Source organism: Myotis yumanensis, unplaced genomic scaffold (assembly GCF_028538775.1).
Source record: "Myotis yumanensis isolate MYYU_CA2020_CCGP unplaced genomic scaffold, mMyoYum1.0.hap1 SCAF_8, whole genome shotgun sequence".
Classification (NCBI taxonomy): domain Eukaryota; kingdom Metazoa; phylum Chordata; class Mammalia; order Chiroptera; family Vespertilionidae; genus Myotis; species Myotis yumanensis.
In genome coordinates this window covers 75,381,785-75,398,149 of record NW_027223759.1, presented here as the reverse complement: position 1 = coordinate 75,398,149, position 16,365 = coordinate 75,381,785, and the positions used below count along the sequence as shown (strand labels likewise).

The window sequence follows — 16,365 nt, the reverse complement described above, 5'->3', positions numbered from 1 at the left end:
TCCTCTGAGCCTTGGTATGCTGTTTTCTTTCCTTCTAGTTGAAGAATCTCTCCTCAGCCAGCCTTCCTGTAGTTCTGGGTGGTGTCTGTTCCGTCTTTTAGTTGTATTTTTGAAGTGGTTGTTCGAGGCAGCAAACTCCGGTGTTTACCTATGCCACCATCTTGGTTTCTCCCTCTATATTTTTAAATGTATTTTAATTTATTTCAGAGAGGAAGGGAGAGGGAGAGAGATAGAAACATCAATGATGAGAGAGAATCATTGATTGGCTGCCTTCTGCATGCCCCCTACTGGGGACCGAGCCTGAAACCTGGGCATGTGCCACTGGCCAAAATCGAACTCTGGCCAGAATCAAACCCAGAACCATTCATTCCACAGGGTGATGCTCTATCGGCTGAGCCAAACTGGCTAGGGCCTCAAATCAATGTTTTTTAAAAAGTGAAAAAGATTTTGATTCTGTTCTTGGGAAGGTAGAATAATTTGACAAGGATCCTGAAGCTGAGGTGTCAGTTCATTGACTAGTGAGCTAAAATTTCCTTGACAAATACTGTTTACTGCCTTTTTGGGTTAAAATAGATGGAGGTTTTCTAAGTTGGAATTGCTGGCTCTACTAGGGTCTGCAATTCTTTACTTCTGAGTTTGTACTGTTCTCTTTAAGTACCTTTACTTTGGCCCGGTTGGTGTTCAATGGTTGAGCAGTGACCCATGAACCAGGTCATGGTTTGATTCCCCGTCAGGGCACATGCCCGGGTGTGTGCTTGGTCCCCAGTAGGGGTCATGCAGGAGGTAGCCGATTGATGATTTTTTTTATCATCATTGATGTTTGTATCACTCCTCCCTTCTTCTCTGAAATCAATAAAAAAAAATTTTAAAGTACCTTTACTTTGGATATTGCTGATACTACCAGGGAGACAGTGCTTTTTCATTAAAATCTTAGGCCCATTTAACTCCTTAGCATAGTTCATAATGTAATTAAAACTAAGAAACTAAAGATTTGAAGTTGGCAATTAATAATCCTATTCAGTAACAGCTGCTGCTGCTACTAGACTGAGTCATGGACAGATTTTGTTAGTGGGGAGGTGACATCTGGTACAACATAAATAAAAGAGCGCAAAGCATCAACCTCAGAAGTAGCAGATCCTACTTAACATGCTACCTACTTAACAACCCCCTTGGATGCCTCATAGGATTCTCAAGCCTAAAAGTATATTTACTGCCTGAACCTGTTTTCTCTCCCCCATTGTGCTGCTACCTCTAAGTAAATGGTACTGCCGTACATCCTGTTGAATAAACCCCTACTCTTAACTCTTCAGTCTTACCTTGTCTTGTGCTCCCTATTCATCATACCACCTATCATACAGGACTTTCACTACACCTGAATTCCTAAATTCCTCCTGCTCAGTGAACTCTTCTGGCTCTTGGCTTGGCTCAGCTCTTTTATCCTTTAAGTCGTATCTTTTTTGTTGTTAATCTCACTTGAGGATAGTTGCCTTCCATTGATTTTTAGAGATAGTGGAAGGGAAGGAAGGAGAAGGGGGGGAGAGAAACATCAATGAGAGAGGGACACATCGATTGGTTGCCTCCACACAGGTCCACTGGGGCTGGGGATTGAACCTACAACCCAGGTACGTGCCCTTCACTGGGAATCGAACCAGACCCTTTGGTGTGTGGGCTGATGCTCTAACCACTGAGACCGCCGGCCAGGGCAAGTCTTACCTTAAATGTCACCATAGAGAGGGCTTCCCTGACCAGTATAAGGAGGTCTCATTATCTTCTCTAATAGTTGGGTTCTTTTCTCACAACATTTATTATTTAACTAGAGGCCGGGTGCACGAAATTCATGCACTTGGGGGGGGCATCTCTCAGCCCGGCCTGCGCCCTCTTGCAGTCTGGGAACCCTTGGGGGATGTCCAACTGACGGCTTAGGCCCGGTCCTAAGCAGTCAGTCGGACATCCTTGGTGCTGCTGTAGAGGTGGGAGAGGTTCCCGCCACCACCACTGCACTCGCCAGCTTTGAGCCCAGCTTCTGGCTGAGCAGCACTCCCCCAGGGGGAGAGCACTGACCATCAGGGGACAGCTCCTGGGTTGAGCATCTGCCCCCTGCTGGTCATCACACATCATAGCGAGCAGTTGAGTGGCCTTAGCATATTACGCTTTGATTGGTTGAATGGCCAACTGGACGAGAGAGAATCATTGATGTTTCTATCTCTCTTTCCCTCTCCGGACACTTAGCATATTAGGCTTTTATTATGTAGGATTACTAGAGTCTCAGTGCACGAATTTATGCATGGATGGGGTCTGGCCGGCCCAGGCTGATTGGGCCAGGCTGGCCAGGGGGAGGGGCCAAGGGTGGTTGGCCAGCTGGCCCCGCCCCCTGGTCCTGGTTGAATTCCAGTCAAACTCCTGGTTAGGGGACAATTTGCATATTAGCCTTTTATTATATAGGATAGGATTTGTAGTTATTCTAAACAAATACCTTTTTCTGTACCATTATATTTTAATTTCCACCGAGGGCAGACAGTGTTTAATTTGTTTTATTTATTTACTTATATATATTTTTATTTGTTTCATAGTGGAAGAGAGAGGGAAAGAGAGATAGAAACATCAATGATGAGAGAGAATCATTGATCGCCTGCCTCCTGCATGCCCATACTGGGGATCAAGCCCTCAACCCAGGCATGTGCCCTGACTGGAAATTGAACCTCGACCAACTGGTTCATAGGTAGACAACCACTGAGGCAAGCTGACTGGGCTTGTTTTATATTTAGTTTATAGCCCAATACCTAGCACACAATAAATGTGGAATAAAACAGTGAATGTATGAAAGAATGAATGAAAAGGGCCCCTCATGCCTCACAGTCTTCTCTAAGAAGTGTTTGTAGTGAGAATGCCATTGATTTGGAATTTTACATCTCTCTATAGCCTATAGTGGCTCCCCCACCCCCCCACAGTTTCTTAAGAGGTGCTCAAAATGATGTCACAACAAATGATACTTTTCCCATCTGCTGCTTCAACCTTTTATTTTTTTCACACCCACACTTGCTATTTATATAGTCTTCTTACTGGGAATAAATGGTAAAGAATTCACAAATATCACCATCTAAGCACCAGTTTCAAATTAAACATCACCCTTCAGCTTGCAAAATAATTTCTTTATAAGTAAGCAGAAGAAACATGTCAGTTGTTCTTTCTTCCTGGAGAAATTGGCAGGATGACGGCATCCTATTCTCTGTGTTAAATTTGAGAGGGGGGGAAAAAAAGAAAAGCAGCCTTTTGCAACCCAAATCATGGAGGTAAAGCGTAGAGGAGGGATATCTGCATTTCAAGGTTATGGAAAGCAGTTGGATAAAAGAAGCAGAACTCCTCACCCCAGGAGACAACACAAATATTTGCCAAATCCTGAGTTTAGAATTTTTTCTTTTCGAGATGAATATTATAAAAGCACCTAAAAGTCAAGGAAAATGTTCTTCCTCGCATGAACCAGCAACAGCGCTGGATTGGCCAGAAGCTGGCCCGCCGCCCACCCGGCGCAAAGGCTGGCTTGCCGCAGAACGCTTCAGTCTGCCATCTCTGATCCTTCAGAAGTCGTGCTTCAACATTTTGGTCTTGTGTGTATATGTGGATACAGTAAAGTCCCTGTTTATTTTTTTTTCCATGGCCAGATTTCTCAAGCCCCTTTTCCTGATATTCCTGAGTTTCTTCTCACACAAAATCCTATATGATAAAAACCTAATAAGCTGTGTCCAACCGTTTGTTCAACCATTCGACTAGTTGTTATGACGCATACTGACCACCAGAGGCAGACGCTCTGACCAGTAGGTTAGCTTGCTGATGGGTTCTGGCCAATCAGGACTGGGCAAGATGAGCCAGACATGCCCCGGAGCCCTCCCACAGTCCCTTCCCAGCCCCAATTGTGCACCAGTGGGGTCCCTCAGCCTGGCCTGTGCCCTCTCACAGTCCAGAACCCTTTGGGGGATGTGGGAGACCTGGTTTCAGCCCGATCCCCATGGGCCAGGCTGAGGGACCCCACCAGTGCACAAATCTGTGCACCGGGCCTCTAGTATACTCATAAGTGCAGCATTAGTAAAGTATGATAAATATCTAAGATACTTACTGTACCAAAAACTTACCTATTTATTCTGCAAAATAGTTATTGAAAGTCTGCTATACGCCACCTACTTATATGCCAGGTTTTGTTGTAGGCATTTGAGTTATTACATATTAAGTAAAAATGAAAACTATCCTTGCCCTTCTGGAGCCTGCATTCTCATGGAAGATATAGACAATAAACAGTAAACACAAGGTATAAAAAAAATACTCTATTAAAAGGTGATATATGTTATAGAAAAAAACACATGAAATAAGGAATCTTTGGGAATATCTGAAGGGTGTATGATTTTATTAAAGTGGTGATTAGGAAAGGCTTTATTGAGAAGATAGTATTTGAGCAAGGACATATGGTAGTTGATAGTTAACTATGTAGATACTGGGGGAAGAACATTCTAGGCAGAGGAAACAACTAGTACCAAGACCTTAAAATGAGAGTGTCTTTCATAATTTGAGGAATAGAGAGGAAAGGAATAGCAAGAAAGTAAAAGGAAATAAGGACAGAGAGGTAACTGGACTTTTGTAAGGACTTTGGCTTATACTTTGAGGGAAAATAGGGAGCTATTGTAGGATTTTGAGCAGAGGGTTGATGTAATCTGAAAGTTTAAGGAAAGTTGCTATGTTAAGAATAGACTGAGCAGGGAAACCAATTAGGAGGGTATTGCAATAATCTATGTGAGATGTGGTAGCCTAAGTCAGGGTGGTAGCAGTGAGTGTGGTAAGAGATAATTACGTTCTGGATATATAGTTGACCCTTGAACAGCATGGGTCCCTTTATACATGGTGTTTTTTCAATAAATACATAGAGTTAAAAGTTACATGCAGGTTTTTGGCTGTGGCGGGGGGTGGGATTGGGGGGATGAGGGGAGGGCTTGCGCTCCTAACCTCTGTGTTCAAGGGTCAACTATTTGGAGATGAATCACTGAAGTCAATGGTAACTGAAGTTTTAGCCTGAGACCTGAAAGGATGGACTTACCATGAACAGATAACTGAGATGGGGAAGGCTAATAAATTGGGTGGTGGTGATGAAAGCAGCTTACAAAAGAGCAGGTGTAGAATGATCTCATTTTTGTAAAATGAAAAATTTAGCCTGAAAACGTTTTTTTTTAATCTGTAAATTGGCAAAAGTTGCTCACTTTTTAAGTGCTTAGCTTTGCTAATGTCAGAAATATTTTTCAGTGACCTGCTCAAGTAAGTTTCCCTCTGTCCAGCCATAAGTGGTTATGTTAATTGAAATGGAAATAATCTCTTGATAGGTAAAACTTTTAAAATTTTGTCATTGGGGTATAACATACAGTATATTAGGTGAGATATATTAAGTGAAACAGCTTCATGGAGTTTTGCATATGAGTACACTTGTGTAACTGTCATCCAGATAAGATACAAACATTTTCAGCAGCCCAGATTTCTTCATGTTCTTTTCCTAGCACCTCCACCATAGATTAGTTTTGGGTCAGCATAACTTTTATGATTAGCATACCTATAAGAAAAAGCAAGTCCAAGACTACAAACAGACTTGTACCTCTATCTACCTTGGAGGAATTTTGGAGAATAAATGTTGTGAAGGATATTGAACTCAACAGAAAGGTGCTACATAAAGGAGGAGTAATTTACCTTTATATCTAAAGTCATGTTGAAAAGCCAAAATAGTCACTACATTTGTACCCATGGTTTGTAATTATTGTAGATACAAAATGGCAATATTGTGCTTTTTAATAACAAATGCATAGTCATACTGTTTATTTGATGGAAAAATTCAGTTTTCAAATTTGGAGGAAAACAATATTTGTTGGATTATATTTTGTTTGCAATCCCAGATTTCCGGGGGAAAAGAATCAGCAGATACTGGCTTTATGTAATAAGAATCCTTGAAATGTTTTATAGGTGATGATGAGCAGTCTACACAGATGGCTGCAAGTTGGGAAGATGAGAAAGTGTCGGAAGCATCTTCAAACAGTTTTGTTGCTATTAAAATCGATACCAAAAGGTTTGCTTAATGTTTTAATCTTTCCGGGTTTTTAAAAAAATATGCTTTTATTGATTTTTTAGAGAAAAGGAGAGGGATAGAGAGATAGAAACATTGATGAGAGAATCCTAATCGGCTGCCTTCTGGATGCCCTAATCTTTTGTTTTTAAAAAACATTTCAACTGTAGTCTTTGGTTGTGATTTATAGTGATGCTTTTAGAGTATAAGAATGTTGATTTTTATCTAAGGCATAGTAGGGTCTTAAATTCTGATTGCTGTTTTCCAAATTCATCATTATGTCTTGCTGAAAACTTACGTTCTCCTAGTCTACTAAGCAGCAATACAAAAATACTGTGAGCCTCAGCTTCTAAGAACTTGGAAGTAACTGTAAATCATATATTGAATATCTCTGAAAGGTTTACTAATCTTTTGAATTCTGTTTTTGGGAATGGAGTTTAATTTTTTAAAAATATTTTTTTATTGATTTCAGAGAGGAAGAGGGAGAGAGAGAAACAAATTATGAGAGGAATCATTGATGGCTGCCTCCTGCATGGCCTCTACTGGGGATTGACCCTGCAACCTGGGCATGTGCCCCGACCGGGAATTAAACTATGACCTCCTGGTTCATACGTCAATGCTCAACCACTGAGCTACAACGGCTGGGTAGGGCCAGGCAGGAGATGTTTAATTTAATAGGAATAAGGACATTTATAGGTCCCTCATAGTACCTGCTATCCACAAGTCTTTTATTTAATACATCCCTTCTCCCCCCTTAAAAAAATTTTTTTAATTACAGAAAATTTCAAACATATTAGAAGTAACTGAAGAGTGTAATAAAGCCTCATATACTCTCAACCACTTCAATAATTGTCAACTTTTGATCAGTCTTATTTCTTGGATCCCCTATCGATTTCCACTTATCCTATATAATTTTGAAACAAATCTCAGTCATATCACTTCATCTATAAATATTTTAGTATGTCTCAGAAAGATAGGATTCTTAATTTTTTAAAAATATATTTTATTGATTTTTAACAGAGAGGAAGGGAGAGGGATAGAGAGTTAGAAACATCGATGAGAGAGAAACATCGATCAGCTGCCTCCTGCACACCCCCTACTGGGGATGTGCCCGCAACCAAGGTACATGCCCTTGACCGGAATCGAACCTGGGATCTTTCAGTCCACAGGCCGATGTTCTAGCCACTGAGCCAAACCGGTTAGGCGATTCTTAATTTTTTGATATAATTGGAATACTTCAAAAAGAAAATAATTTCTTAATATCAGATATCCACCCAGTGCTCAAATTTTCAATGATCTCATCAGAGTTACAGTTTTATTATTAATTTAATGTGTTACAGTTTGGTTTAGAACCCATCAAGTTTCACACATTGTCATGTATTGATATGTCTTAAGTCTCTTTTAGTATAGCAGCTTCCCGTCTATATCTCTTTCTGTCTTTTTCTTTGCAATTTATTTTTTGAAAATACCAAAGTTTCCTCCAGTATGGATTTTGTTGATTGCAGCCCTGTTGTGTCATTTAGTTTGTTCCTCTGTCCTCTATTCCTCTGACAGTTGGACTCAGGTTGGATTTTTTTTTCCCCTACAAGATTACTTCATAGATGGTAGTATGTCTTCCATTAGATGCAGCTTACAAAAGAGCATAATGCCCTGTTATTTCTCTTTTATGATGATAGCAGTAGCTATCAATTACTAGAAACATTAATTCATTAGCAACTGCAAAGTGATTTTGATATTAAGAATATCAGAATGAATAACGTTTGACAGTTACTATCAAAATTAAAATATTCAGAAATTTACCTCTAAGTTTAGAAACTTTTTATTTAAAAATTTCAGTATTAACAAACTGCATAAAGCAAATTATAGTGCAGTCTGTTTCACAATAGTTACTGAACTATATATTTATTGAGCTGTAATAGTTTTTTTTAAAAGAATCTATTATTTTAATGTATATTGTATCATTTATATTGTCCATTACCTTCCAGAAGCACCTTTTAGTGTCAGTAATGCAGGAAGAATGTAGGGCTTTATTGGGAATGTGGAAGAAGGAAGAATTTCAGAATTCTTGAGAATATATACAGGCTTATTTATCTACCATTTAAAAATATATATATCTTTATTGATTTCAGAGAGGAAGGGAGAGGGAGAGAGAAAGAAACATCAATGATGAGAGAATCATTGATAAGCTGCTTCCTGCATGCCCCCCACTGGGGATCAAGCCCACAACCCTGACCAGAATCGAACTGTGATCTCTTGGTTCATAAGTTGACGCTCAGCCACTGAGCCATGCCACTGGGCACCATTTTTCTTTCTATGATTGCATAACTAATCAGTTTTTATTGGTTGATATTTAGGTTGTTTTCAATTCTTTGTTATTACAGGTATAGTATTGTCGCTTGCACAAATAAGTGATAGGCATTAATATCTTGTTACAAGATACTGTATTTGGGTATACTTGTTGCTGAGGAAGCAACATGGCAGATAATAACTTGAGTTTTAGCCACCAGATCTAGCCACCAGTTTGTGGGTAGCAAGAGTAAGTTCTTTAATCTGAAAATTATAAAACAAAAAAGAAATTAGACTTATATTTTTCCCCTTCCAGCTGTTGGCTATGAAAGGAACTAGTAGTTTTAGAAAAATGCTTGTAATTGGTATAGTAAATATTTATAAAAGCAACTCAGTATTTGGGAAACATGCATTTATCTGGTAATTTTCTGTTTTGTTTTGTTTTGTTTTTACAGTGAAGCCTGCTTACAATTTTCACAAATCTGTATCCTTTCAACAAAGAATTGGTTTTACATATTTGCTTGAGGATTTACCTTTTATTTTTGTTATTTCATGAAATTTATAAGTTACTCATTTTTATTTACAAACTCATGCCTTCTTGTTAACTAGAGGCCTGGTGCACAAATTCATGCACAGGTGGGGCCGGCTGGGGGTAGGGGGTCCAGGCGGTAGGCCAGCCAGCCCTGCGCCCTTGTCGAACTCCCAGTCAAACTCCCGGTCGAGGGGACAATTTGCATATTAGCCTTTTATTATATAGGATGGGAACTTTATATTACTAAGTGTCCTTTGAGAGTACATTGTAGCAAATAGAATCATAGGGAGTTTATTACAAGCATCTAGAACAGCAGTTCTCAACCTGTGAGTTGCGACCCCTTTGGCAGTCCAACGACCCTTTCACAGGGATCGCCCAAGACCATCCTGCATATCAGATATTTACATTACGATTCATTACAGTAGCAACATTACAGTTATGAAGTAGCAACGAAAATATTTTTATGGTCGGGTCACAACATGAGGAACTGTATTTAAAGGGGCAGAAGGTTGAAAACCACTGATCTAGAAAGTAGTATGGAGCAGTATGGATGGCATGTTAGAAGTAGTTGGCAAGAGGCAATATAAATGTAAAAGTTATGATAAGGGGGAATGTAGTAGATATTCTCCACTCAGATACGTAATACAAATAAGTCATAAATCAATTCCCATGTCACATGCAGTAATTGAAATTATTTTGAAAACATGTTAGCTGATTATTTTGTGGAATTCACAAAGATCATTTGTTTTGCTTTGTTATCAGTAGTGTTTCATAAAATTATTCCCTTGTTTTCCATGAATTGTTAGACTTAATTAAACTGTACAGATCCTGTAGTGTGTGTTCCATCCAGTTTCTTTATTGGAGACAGTGGAATTCCTTTGGAAGTAATAGCAGGAAGTGTTTCTGCAGATGAACTTGTTACCAGAATTCACAAAGTCCGGCAGGTGAGAAGGAACATAATTGTTCTTTGTGTAAACATGTGAAAATGATTAGCCAGGAACTTGACATTGGAGTATTTTTGCAAGTGCTCTCTATATTCAGGGACCTGCCATGCCATTAAATTGGAAAGATAGTAAATACTCTCTTCCTGGACTGGTTTTGAAAAAAGCATTATGAAGTACCTAATACTTAAGTGACTTTTTGTTTCCTCTTCTCTCTTTTCCCTCACCCAGCCCCATAATGCATATGACTCTCTGTTGCAAGAGAGTTTCTGTCACATTTAAGATATCTAACGGTATATTGCTTGACATGTTTTAAGGACCTTACTCAATATCTCATTTGTATCCACTCTGAGCAAATGACTAAGATAGCTTGTAACTTTTCCCCTTGAATTGTAATTTGAAGGAAAAGTAACATTTTACTCTTAAAATCTTTTTATGCTCTTGTCAGTTTATAGTAGAATTGCATAACATGATTATGTCATGTTTAGGATTATATATATTAGATTTATCTACTTAGAAAGTATATACTTTGACTCGCTCTTATTTTGGTCTCATCTGCCATGGTAAATCTAGATTCTTATCTGTTAAATTTCAATGTGTTTTCTTTCTAGATGCACTCATTAAAAGGTGAAACATCAGAGGCAAGTGGCAACCAGTCAGAAAGTTCACTCTCTACTCCATCCACCTCATTTGAACCTAACAATACTTCTGAAAACACTCAGTCAAGAAATGTAGAACTTTGTGAGGCATCACCCACTTCTGATACCGCAACAGGTAATTTTCAGTGTACTTTCTGATACAGTAGAAGTACTCTTTCACTTCATTTTATTTTTTTATTTTTTTTTTCTTTCACTTCATTTTAATTTTTTAAAATTGATTTCAGAGAGGAAGGGATAGGGAGAGACAGAAACATCAATTTTTCTTAATCCTCACCTGAGAGTCATTGATCTGCTGCCTCCTGCATGCCCCCCAGTGGGGGTTGAGCCTGCAACATGGGCATGTGCCCTTGACCGGAATCGAACCTGTGATCCTTCAGTCCGCAGACTGACACTCTATCCACTGAGCCAAACCAGCTAAGGCTCCTTCACTTCATTTTCAATGCCTTAGATTAATATCCTTAAAAATAAAAACATTGCCTTTCCCCCCCCCTCACATTCATCTAACTTAAAATTTAAGGGTTGTCTTAAATACATATGTTTGTCATTTAGTGGCAGAAGAGGATAAAGTCAGTAATAAGCCCTTCAAACTCAAATAGGCCACAGTCCAGAATAGTTGATTTGTAATTTCTGCTACTGTGCTGTGGTTCAGGGACTGTCATTATGACACTCAGCTACTTTTGTTCATTAGTTTGTTTTAAATATATGCTTTTATTGATTTCAGAGAGAGGAAGTGAAAGGGAGAGAGAAATAGAAACACCAATAAAGAGAGAGAATCATTGGTCGGCTGCCTCCTGCAAGCCCCCTATTGGGGAATCGAGCCCACACCTTGGGTATGTGCCCAGACCAGGAATCGAACCATGTCCTAGTTCATAGGTCGACACACTCAACTATTGAGCTACACCGACAGGTGTCACTCAGCTATTTTATAAATTTCTTTCCAGCCAGAGGATTTTGAAAGGTCCAAATAAGCTAATGTATTTGGAATTGTCTTTATAATCGATAAAATGCAATACATATTTAAGAGAATAATATTGGTATTTTTAAAATTAGAAGCCTATATAATAAGAGAAACATGCAAATTAACCATCACTCTGCTACACTCAAGCCACACCCACAAGCCAATCCGAGTGACTATGCAAATTAACCTGACAAAGATGGCGGTTAATTTGCATACATAGGTGTCAAGCGCCCCAGGAGGCGACAGCGGCCGTGGCCACGGGCTCCTGGGACCATTGCTGGCCCAGGAGGTGAGGCCTGCTGCGCCAAACCATGCCCTCAGGCTCCTTTGCCAGCCCCGGGAGGTGAGGCCGTAGCCACGCCTGCGGGCTTCCGGGACTTTAGCCAGTCAGGGAGCCGAGGCCACCTGCGCCTAGCCATGCCCGCGGACTCCTGGGACCTTGCCATCGGAGAGCGGGAGGTTTGGAGGACTTGGCAGAGCAGGAGACCACTGGACATAGAGCAGAGTGAGAGAGAGGGCGGCTTGGAGGGTGTGGCTCCCTCTGTCACCCCAGCTTCCTCATCACAGCTGTAGAAACTGACAGCAGGGAGGAGAAAGTCCCATCCCCACAGAATCAGCCAGAATCAGCCATTGGTCAGACAGCTCTCAGCGGCCAGATAGCCAGGACTCTCATTCACCTGCATCTCAGACTGTGACAGTAGAGAGGTGGGACTATGTCTAAAGAACAACTGTTGATACAACGTAGCTCTGCAGCCAAAAGATCCCGGCGTTATCGACAGAAAATGTCTGCAGAGCAGCGTGCATCTGATCCTGAAAGAAGACGGCTCCTGCGACAGGATGTATCTGAACACCAGCTACTGGAAAAACGTTGCTCTGATGCCAAAAAACACCAGCGTTATCGACAGAAAATGTCTAAAGACCAATGTGTCTTTGAAGTTGAAAGAAGGCGGTGGCATTGACAGATTATGTCTAGAGAACAGTCATCAACAAGTACTACCAGTACCGGTAGGAACTGCCTTCTCAGCGAAAGTGGAGTACATAAGTGTGCAATTCTCAAACATGGTCGTGGTGGAATGACTGTTCGATGTGAATTTTGCCTCTCACTAAATTTCTCTGATGAAAAACCATCGATGGGAAATTTACTCCATGTTGTAGCAAAGGGAAAGTCTGTCCAAAAGATACACATTTTCCAGATTACCCGGCATATTTAAAAAGATTAATGACAAACGAAGATTCTGACAGTAAAAATTTCATGGAAAATATTCGTTCCATAAATAGTTCTTTTGCTTCCATGAGTGCAAATACTGCATCGCCATCAGTTTATGGGCCATACTGTTTTAAGTTTATTATCGTATTGGAACTTTACATCCTTCGGATGGTGTTTCTCAGAAGTTTGCTCAACTCTATATTTTGGATACAGCTGAAGCTACAAGTAAAAGATTAGCAATGCCAGAAAACCAGACCTGCTGAGAAAGACTCATGATCAGCATCAACAACCTCATGCATGAAATAAGTAAATTAACAAAATCATACAAGATGCTACATGAGGTAGAAAAGGAAGCCCAATCTGAAGCAGCAGCAAAAGGTATTGCTCCCACAGAAGTAACAATGGCAATTAAATACGAGCGTAACAGTGACCCAGGTAGATATAATTCTCCACGTGTAACCGAGGTTGCTGTCATATTCAGAAACGAAGATGGAGAACCTCCTTTTTTAAAAGGGACTTGCTCATTCATTGTAAACCAGATCCCAATAATCCAAATGCCACTAAAATGAAACAAATCAGTATCCTGTTTCCTACATTAGATACAATGACATATCCTTTTTCCACACGGTGAAAAAGACTGGGGAACAAATATTGCATTAAGACTCAAAGACAACTGTAATCGACAATAATATTAGACAAAATGCAAGGACACAAGTCACACAGATGCAGTATTATGGATTTCATCTCTCTGTGCGGGACACGTTTAATCCTATTTTAAATGCAGGAAAGTCAACAGTTTATCATGGATTCATATTCAAAATGGTTATGAATAAATCGGGCTTGCCACATCGGATAAATTTCATCAAAGCAAACCAATCTAAGTTGAGAGTTGAAAAATATAGTGGTTTGATGGATTATCTCAAATCTAGATCTGAAAATGACAATGTGCCGATTGGTAAAATGATAATGCTTCCATCATCTTCTTAGGGTAGTCCCAGAAATATGCAGCAGCAATATCAGGATGCTATGGCAATTGTAACAAAGTGTGGCAAGCCCGATTTATTCATAACCATGACATGCAACCCCAAATGGGCAGAGATTGCTAACAATTTACAACACTGGCAAAAAGTTGAAAACAGACCTGACTTGGTAGCCAGAGGTGGGTTTTTTTTGTTTTTTTTCTAATTGATTTTTTATAGAGAGGAAGGGAGAGGGATAGAGAGTTAGAAACATCAATGAGAGAGAAACATCGTTTAGCTGCCTCTTGCACACCCCCTACTGGGGATGTGCCCGCAACCAAGGTACATGCCCTGACCGAATCTAACCTGGGACCCTTGAGTTCACAGACTGACGCTCTATCCACTGAGCCAAACTGGTCAGGGCAGTAGCCAGAGTTTTTAATATTAAGCTGAATGCTCTTTTAAATGATAATCTGTAAAGTCCATTTATTTGGCAAAGTAATAACTAAAATTCATGTCATTGAATTTCAGAAACGTGGACTGCCTCACGGTCACATATTATTGATATTAGATAGTGAGTCCAAATTACATTCCTCTAATTAATTCCTTTTCAATGGGCTACTAGTGAAAAGATAACTGTAAAATAGAGCTTACAGAAATAAGAGGTACAGTTGAAGAGGGGTTGATAGAAAAGGCAAAGAAAAAAATTGTTTATTGATTTCAGCAAGGAAGGGAGAGGGGGAGAGAGAGAAACATCAATGATGAGAGAGAATCATTTAGCAGCTGCCTCCTGCATGCCCCACACTGGGGATCAAGCTCACAACCCAGTCATATGCCCTGACTGGGAATCGAATTGTGACCTCCTGGTTCATAAGTCTGTGCTCAATCACTGAGCCACACTGGCTGGGCAAGGCAAAATAAATTTTATTCTGTGCATTAGGGTTGTGGTCAGAGTTGTTTGGTGTAATAGCAGCTTTGTAGTTAGATAAACCAAGAAGTTAGAACATAGTACCCTAAAAGATGATCCTGGATAATCATCAAGCCTCTATTTGAATACATTTAATGACAGGAAGCTCATTATTTCACCTGGGAAGCCTAGTCTATTGTTGAAACCCTAGTTTTTATTAATTTTAATTTTGTTTCTTTATTTTTCGTTAATCTTCACCTGAGGATATTTTTTCATTGATTTTTAGAGAGGGTGGAAGGAAGGGGGTGGGGGAGAGGGAGAGAAACATCGATTGGTTGCCTCCCACATGTGCCCCAATTGGGCCTGGGATCAAGCCTGTAACCGAGGTACATGCCTCTGACTGGAATCGAACCTGGGACCCTTTAGTCGAGGGCCAACTGAACCAAACTAGCTAGGGCTTATTTTTATTTTAAAAATATAAAAATTTCTCGCTCAAGGATATGTTTATTGATTTTAGAGAGAGGAAGGGAGAGAGAGAAGGGAAGAGAGAAATATTGATGTGAAAGAGAAACATCGATCAGTTGCCTCCCACATGCACATAGACCAGGGATGGAATCTGTAACTTCGGTATGTGCCCTGACCAGAAATTGAACCTGCAGCCTTTTGGTATATGGGACTTTGCCCCAACCCACTTAGCCACACCAGCCAGGGCAAAGCCCTGGATTTTAGAAAAATTCTTCTAATGTTGAGCTGAAATTTGATGCCTTATAATTTTCCATTAACTTTAGTGCTACTAATGGAGTTACACATAACAGGTTTTTAAATATTTGAGGGAAAATTATCAGGTCCCTTCTTAGTAGTCTAATTTTAAGGTTTTACATGCATAGATCACTCAAATTCTGGATGCAGATAGGATTGAGGGACTCTATTATGATTGTAATCCATTTAGGTGTACAGCAGAGTAGCTATGTTTTACATTTACCTGAATATCATGTACAAAATTTTTCATTCTCTTTTGGACATAACCAAAAGGCGTTATGTCCAAATAAATTCAGAAGTTGAAAATATAAGTTAAAAATGCATTTAATATGCATAACCTACAAAGCAACATAACATAGCATAGCCTACTTGAATGTGCTCAGAACACAGTATCAAAAAACACTGGCGGCCAAAACCGGTTTGGCTCAGTGGATAGAGCGTCGGCCTGTGGACTGAAGGGTCCCGGGTTCGATTCCGGTCAAGGGCATGTACCTGGGTTGTGGGCACATCCCCAGTGGGAGATGTGCAGGAGGCAGCTGATGGATGTTTCTCTACCATCGATGTTTCTAACTATCTCTCTCCCTTCCTCTCTGTAAAAAACCAATAAAATATATTTAAAAAAAAACAAAAACCACTGGCAACACAGTACACTGTAGAGTATCTATTGTTTACCCTTGTGATTGCATGTCTAACTGGGAGCTGTGACTGGCATGGGATACATTTAGCAGTGTGTTGATAAATATTTAACAAAAGGCCTCTGAGGGAAAAAAAGCCCTATTTGTAGTGTTTGCTAATTTTCAAGGTGTAATTACTCCTACTGTGGCTGATTTAGCTACCTAGGTGAATGCAGAGGTAGGATGAAACATACCATCTGCTCTACTTAGTAATTCTAGTATTTCCACTATGGCTATAACAAACACTATGTTCCAGTCTTTGTAAAAGTCTAAACATTTTACTTGTATTAAAATGTTTCTCAAAACAACTCTGCAAGGTTACTGTCTCCATTTTACAGATTAGAGGTACAGAGAGATTAGGTAATTTACCGAAGTGCCAGGATAGGACTTGAACC

The 16,365-nt window shown here is 39.9% G+C and overlaps 1 protein-coding gene across 1 annotated transcript in view; it reads left to right on the top strand.

The window, feature by feature from the left end:
• The window catches only part of UBXN4 (UBX domain protein 4), a 44,886-nt gene that overhangs the window by 4,814 nt on the left and 23,707 nt on the right, over positions 1 to 16,365 (top strand). The window contains exons 2-5 of the mRNA XM_070423077.1: positions 5,989 to 6,091; positions 8,830 to 8,858; positions 9,732 to 9,850; positions 10,459 to 10,621. Coding sequence (XP_070279178.1) covers positions 5,989 to 6,091; positions 8,830 to 8,858; positions 9,732 to 9,850; positions 10,459 to 10,621 — 414 coding nt within the window. The remainder of the gene's footprint in view (positions 1 to 5,988; positions 6,092 to 8,829; positions 8,859 to 9,731; positions 9,851 to 10,458; positions 10,622 to 16,365) is intronic.